General features: G+C 58.7%; 1 protein-coding gene across 2 annotated transcripts; it reads left to right on the top strand.

Annotated features, from left to right (window-relative positions):
* The first annotated feature begins 3,678 nt into the window (after positions 1–3,678).
* SNRNP27 (small nuclear ribonucleoprotein U4/U6.U5 subunit 27) lies at positions 3,679–6,502 on the top strand. 2 transcript variants are annotated; one of them, XM_027697620.1, is made up of 6 exons: positions 3,679–3,833; positions 4,693–4,813; positions 5,197–5,306; positions 5,429–5,508; positions 5,605–5,669; positions 6,202–6,502. In XM_027697620.1, the coding sequence occupies exons 1-6, from the start codon at positions 3,797–3,799 to the stop codon at positions 6,254–6,256; spliced, it is 468 nt and encodes a 155-aa protein (XP_027553421.1). In that variant the 5' UTR covers positions 3,679–3,796; the 3' UTR covers positions 6,257–6,502. The 2 variants fall into 2 exon arrangements, with proteins under 2 accessions (XP_027553421.1, XP_027553420.1); XM_027697619.1 differs by lacking the exon at positions 3,679–3,833 and having other exon boundaries at positions 4,536–4,813.
* Positions 6,503–6,833: the final 331 nt, after the last annotated feature.

Raw genomic sequence — 6,833 nt, forward strand, 5'->3', positions numbered from 1 at the left:
CCCCCCGGGTGACCCCCAGGGACAGCTGTGTCACCTCCCCGGGTGGCACCATCGCACCCGGGGGCGTTCCTGAATGACAGCACTGCCACACAGCCCATCCCCGTCCCGGGGCTTTGTCACCCCTTTGTCCCTGAGGGTCTGTCCCTGGGAGTTCTGTCACCCCTTTGTCCCCGAGGGTTTGTCCCCAGGGCCTTTGTCACTCCTTTCTCCAAGGGCCACGGGCTTTGCAGAGGTGACAGGGATTGATTTCCCCGTCCATGGAATTCCAGGGCTCTCGGGCAGGGAGGGACTCGGTGCCCCAGCAGGGACAAAGGCTCCAGTGCCACCATCATCCCACGGCGAGGGTCCCTCCCGGCTGCGCAGCTGGAAAGACACGGACCCGAGATCACATCCCAGGACCACCCTTGGGATAACCCCCCCCAATCCTGGCTCCCTGCCTCCCCCTCCCCTCGCTCCAGCAAGGCTCGGGGTGGGGGTCTCTCCAGGGAGGGCCGGGATGGGGCAAATCCCTGCCCCGGGGCTGTGCTGGAGAACAGAGGCTGATCCCCTTGTTGGCCGCGGGGAGGGCGATCCCGGGGATCCAGCGGGATCCGGAGCCCCTTTTCCCACCTGGGGCTCCCGGCAGGGCCCCGCCGCGGGACTGGGGGGGGTGAAGCCCCGGGAATGACACCGGGAGGAGGCCGGGATGGGGGATGTCCCCGCGTGTGACAATCGCGGCCGGGAGCGGTGGAACGCCGGTGTAAATAAACAAATAAACCCCGTGTTTGGCACCGGCAGCGCCCGGACACTGCGGGGAGAGAGGGGGGTCCTGGGCTCGGGGTGGGGGATGGAGATGGGACGGGGTGGGATAAAGCTGGGGGGTGAGATAGGGGTGGGGTGGGAATGGGGAGGGGGGTGGAGCTGGGATGGAGGTGGGAATGGGGATGAGATGGAGCTGGGGATGGGGAGAGAGCTGGGATGGAGGTGGGGGTGGGGATGGAGCAGAGATGGGATAGAGGAAGGGATGGAGATGGAGCTGGGATGGGGTTGGGTCTGGGGATAGAGATAGGGCTGAGGATGGTGTGTGGATGGACAGGGGAACGAAGTTGGGGTGGGACAGGGCTGGGATGGAGGTGGAGCTGGGGCTGGGCCTGGAGTCAAGCCTATTTATTTTTACCTACAGAAATGTTAACGTTTGAGAACCCTTAAGAGTTTGCCTGGGGGTCTGGAAGACACCTCTGGAACTGCTGCACAGTCTCTCCTCCCCTTCTCTTTGAGGGGACAGACCCCAAATTCTTCTTGCAAGTTTGAAGGGCCGCCCTGACCAGGGAAATTCAGGCCTTGGTTCCTTTCTGGGTGCAGGGGGGACAACGGGAGATGTGCCGGTCCCTAGACAAGCACTGCCACGTTCCACATGGATGTTGGCTTTCCATGTTTCCCTCGTGTTTCCCAGAGGATGCAGCAGCTGGATCAACACTTGGGTGTTTCATTAAAACACAACACTTTCCATCCCAGAGCAGGGGGTTCAACTTCAACAATAGGGATGTGCAACTTCAAATTTGGCTCTCCTCTGCAGCAGGAGAGGTGTGTGACAGCAGGAGTTGGGCTCATCTAATTAGGTGGATTCTCGGGTAGAATCTGGGGAAAATCAGGCCAGTCACAAAATTGGTTTTGCTGAGAAATTGCTGCCTGCCACAATTTATCTCAGTAGTTTTGTTTGTAGAAGATGCTGCCGGTCAGAAACAGGAATTATTTTCTGATCTAAAGTAATTGAAGTCTCTTGGTTCATATTCAGAATTGAAAAGCCCCCCAGACTGATGCAGGAACCTGCAGCCCGTGACTGTACCCACAGCCTGTGACCTGTCACATCCCCTGCAGGGAACAGCCTGGGGGGAGTGGGAAGGACCAGACTTATGGCAGGTCTAACATTCACGTTTTAAAGCAGATCTGCATTTTGCCAGCAGGGGTAGGATTGGAGCTATGGCAAGAAGAGCCACTTTGGTAGGACAAGAGAGGCTCCAGCCAGGTACAGTTTTGAGGGAGGAAAATTTTCTGTTAAACCTTTAATAAAAAAAAGGACACAAGTGCAGATACTGAATCTGCTTTACACAGTGTCACTTGTCTGGAACCAGACTACAGGATGAATTATTGGAATTGTCTGAATATATAAATGCTGGGCTAAGCCAGAAATATCAAGTCCCCTGTTCAAAGAGTCCTTTCCCAAAAGGCCATTCTCCCATACCCCTGCACACATGCAGGCTGATGTCTGTTAAAATGATTTGCAGAGAGGTATTTTCATCCAGCTTTTGAATCAATCAGCCAACTTTAATCTCCAAGAGGAATTTTAGGCAACTATCTGATTGCAAAGCAGCATTTTATTAATAAAAAGAATTATAAGCAGTAAGAAACTCACTGACAACCACAAGCCCTGGAATCCTGAATTAGGGACATGCCTGACCAGCTCCCAATTGCAGTTTCAGCTCATCTCTTTTCAAGGGAAATTTGTCAGAAATGGCAAAGAGTTTCGCTGCTGTTACTGGGAAAAGGCAGCGTTCCTTCTCCACTCTGCACGTTCATATCCCAATGACTATTTATACTCAATTTTGTTAACAGTTGTGAGAAGAAAAACCAAGTTAAAAGCACTTTGTGGTGTGAAGGAATACAGGACTGGCTCCTTTCCAATGGAAAACTTCTTAGTTTACTGCCCTGGGACAGGACAAGTTCAGGAACTCAAACAGAAGAGGCTACAGCACTCAGCCTGCAATGAGGGCTTATTTTCCGAACAGAAGTGCTGTGCTCCCTAGTTTAGCACCTCATAGACTGTGCCAGAATTTTGTAGGAACGTCCTGAGTTCTCTCCTCTCCTCTTCCCTTCCCTACCGTGGTGGGTTGGCCCTGGCTGACACCAGGTACCCACTAAAGCTGCTCTGTCACTGCCCTCTGCAACTGGACAGGGCAGAGAAAACCTAATGAAAGGTTCATGAATTGAGATAAACACCAGGAGAGATCCCTCACCCATCACCGTCACGGGCAAAACAGACTCACCAGGGGGATAGGAACTGAATTTATTACCAACAAAATCAGAGCAGGAGACTGAGAAGTCAAATCAATCTTACAAACACCTGCCCCCCAGCCCTCCCTCCTTCCCCAGCTCTCCCTTCACCCCTCCAGCAGCGCAGGGACACGGCAATGGGGGTCACAGGCAGCTCATCACAGCTTGTTCCTGCTGCTGCTCAGGGAGACGAGCCCCAGTTCTCCCCCTGCTCCAACCTGGGTCCCCCAAAGGCTCCCAAGTCCTTCCAGCAAACCCGCTCCAGCCTGGGCTCCTCTCTCCACGGCTCCGCAGGTCCCCACCAGGACCCTGCTCCAGCACGGGCTTCAAGGGGCTCACGGTCTGTCTCGGGCATCCCCTGCTGCGGGTGGGCTCTGCAGGGCTGCACGTGGATCCCTGACCCACCCCGGCTCTCCCCGAGCCGCAGGTACATCCCTGACCCAGCCCGGTTCTCCATGAGCTGCAGGTACATCCCTGACCCACCCCGGCTCTCCCCGAGCCGCAGGTACATCCCCGGCCGTGCCCGGGCCGCGGGAGCAGCGCCCGGCGGAAGGAAATGGCTCCCCCGGCCCGTCCCCCTTCCCTCCCCTTCCGTCCTCAAGCTCTCCAGGCTCGGGGGCTGGCGGCCAGAGCGGGGAGCCGCGGCCGGCGGGTCCCGATGTGGTGCTGACCCGCTGCTGCAGGACCTGCCCCCGCTCCTCCGGTTCCTGCTCCCGCCCCGGGGCTGAGCGCGGGGCGACCGCGAGCGCGGGGCTGAGGGGCGGCCATGGGCCGCAGCCGCTCCCGGTCACCGCCGCGACGGGGTGAGGGGAGACCGGGGAGAGGAGTGAGGGAGGACCCGGGGAGAGGAGTGAGGGGGGACCCGGGGAGAGGGGAGTGAGGGGGGACCCGGGGAGAGGGGAGTGAGGGGGAACCCGGGCTGAGGGGAGATGAGGGGCGAGGGGGGACCCTGGCGGGACCCAGGGGGGTGACGGGGGATCTGTGGGGACTGGGGGGTTCCCGGGCTGGGCCTCGGGAGGGGCCAGGACCGGGCCCGGGGGTTCGGGCCGTGCAGGGCAGTTGGAAGGGCCAGGCCCGGGGCCGGAGCGGGGCCAGGGGGCGGCCCAGGGGTTGGAGGGGTCCGGGGGCTCCCCAAAACCCTCCAGGGCAGGGGCGGCAGTGAGGCCTCGGCTCCTCGCTCTGGGCAGAGCAGAGGCTCCCTCCCTCCTCATCTGCTTTCTCCTCCTCTTCTTCCTCCTTCTTTTCTTTTTCCTTCTCTTCTTCTCTTCCTCCTCCTCTTCTCCCCCTTCTCCTTTTTCTCCTCTTCCTCTCCCCCTCCTCAGCTTTTTGGGGCCCATCACCCAAAAGCTGGATCCCCCCAGTCCCGGGAGATTCCCACCTCCCGAGGGGAGGCTTTTCCTGCTGCTCTTCCCACTCCTGGGGGTGCCCGTGGGGGTTCCTGAGCCCAGGACTGTGCTGGGGGGGTCAGGGAGGGCTGGGAGGGGCTGTCCCGGGGGGCTGGGACATGGGATCATGGGATCATGGGACAGGGAATGTGGGGGTCCCTGGGCCGGGGTTCGGGGAGGGGCTGTCCCAGGGTCTGTGCTCGGGAGCCGGGATTTTCTGTCCGGGTTTCCTTTGGGAGGCGGGCAGGGAAGCAGGAGCTGACCCTTCCCTGGACAGAGCGCCGGCGCTCGCGCTCCACGTCCCGCGACAGGGACAGGCGGCGGCGGGAGCGATCCCGGTCCCGGGACAGGGACAGGAGGAGGAGCCGGTCCCGCTCCCCACACCGGAGACGATCCAGGTGAGGGCAGGGACGATGCAGGTGAAGGCAGGGACCATCCAGGTGAGGGCAGAGGCAATCCAGGTGAGGGCAGGGACATCCAGGTGAGGGCAGGGACCATCCAGGTGAGGGCAGGGACATCCAGGTGAGGGCGGGGACATCCAGGTGAGGGCAGAGGCAATCCAGGTGAAGGCAGGGACCATCCAGGTGAGGGGAGAGACATCCAGATGAAGATGGGAATGATCCAGGTGAGGGTGGGGATGATCCACATGAGGGTGGGGACCATCCAGGCCAGACAGGGACACCAGTGTGGGGTGGGGACAGTTGGGTGACATGGGGACAGTGGGAGCTCCAGGTGGGAAATCCAGGCGGGAATTGCAGTCCCACCCCGTGTGCCCCAGCAGGTCCCCACGCCGGCACCGCTCCAGCTCCTCGTCACCAGTGCGGCCCAAGGAACGCCGGGATGAGGAGAAGAAGGAGCTGAAGGACTCTAAGAAGGAGAGACAGATCACAGGTGAGGGGAGGATTTTCCTTCTGAAACACTCCCTCATCCCCTGTGAGACCAGCCCAGGGATACTGGGATTTTCGGGAATCCAAACATCCGTGTTTGCCCAATCCCCGATTTCATTCCCTCAGAGGAGGATCTGCAGGGCAAGACGGAGGAGGAGATCGAGATGATGAAGATGATGGGCTTTGCCTCCTTCGACACCACCAAGGTGAGGGGGGGGCCCAAGGCCACTCCCGTGGGCTCTGCGGTGTCACCCGCCCTGTTTGGGGACAATCCATGGGATTTGGGGAATGTTTCTCCTCAGGGGAAGAAGGTGGACGGTGCTGCCAATGCCTACGCCATCAATGTGTCCCAGAAGAGGAAGTACAGGTGTGTCCCACCTTTTTTTGGGATAGAGAAAGGATTTGTTTGGTGAGGTAACTGTGGCCGCTGCCCTTGGGGTGATCCAGCTTCCAAGCCTTGGGAAAATGGGAATTCTGTGAGGTTTAGAGGTGCAAACAGAGATGAGAAGCGTCTGGATCCCCCTGGGAATGGGGAAATCGGGGGAGGGGGATGAGAGGAGCGTGTTGGGAACGGGTGGGATGTGCCCAGTGTGGCTTCAGTGGGATTGGAGCAGTGGGAAGCAATGCTGTTCACCTGGTTTATTCCCAAAGAACACCCAATTTGTCAGTTCTGATCCCTTTTTGATGGGAATTTGAGGGTAGAGCCGGGCTGTGCTGCCAGGATCCTCACACAGCCCAACCTCTGGAGCAGCTCCTCACCGGGAGCCTTCCTGTTTTTGGTCAAATCCATGAGGAATTGGGTTCCCTGTAGCTGTCAAGCCCTGTTCCAGCCTCCCTGGGGTGTTTTTGTCACGATTTCCCTGGATCCAGGGGCTAACTCTAGCTCTGTCCCGGCCCAGGCAGTACATGAACAGAAAAGGAGGATTCAACAGGCCCCTGGATTTCATTGCCTGACATTGGGACACGGCCCCCACCACAGAAGGATTTTGCTTCCCTGGGGGGATCTGGTGCCGGATTCCAGCAGAATTTGGGTTATTCCCAACAAACCCCATGGCCGGAGCTGCCCCAAGTCGCCGTTTCCCAGATTTTTGGTATTATTTTTGTACAAAGAGGTCGGTTCCTGGCCGGGATTTTGCTGTGTGTTCCCTAGTTTTGCTTTGTTTCCCTGTTAATAAAACCCAGATCTGTTTTTTCCTTTAATTTTTATCATTCAGGGATGAGGCAGGGATGAGGCAGGGATAAGGAGAGGTCGCTGCAAACCTCTGGATTTACACCCAAAATGCAAAATTTAAACCCAATTCCCCCTCACGCAAATCCTTGGGAATTGATACAAATCAGTTGAATCCCGAGGGGCCCCATTTGAGCCCTGGGCTCAAACTGGAGGTCCTGGAGGCGGGGGGGCCTCTTTCCCATCACCTGCCCCCCTGGGGGAGCAGTGGGATCTGGGTGCTCCCAGTTTGGGGGGGTTTTGGGTGCTCAGAGCCCTGTCTGGGGGGGGGTGCCCTGCCCCGGGGGGGTCCCTGGGTGGTTC

Source organism: Neopelma chrysocephalum, unplaced genomic scaffold (genome assembly GCF_003984885.1).
Source record: "Neopelma chrysocephalum unplaced genomic scaffold, ASM398488v2 Primary Assembly neopelma1_120, whole genome shotgun sequence".
Classification (NCBI taxonomy): Eukaryota; Metazoa; Chordata; class Aves; order Passeriformes; family Pipridae; genus Neopelma; species Neopelma chrysocephalum.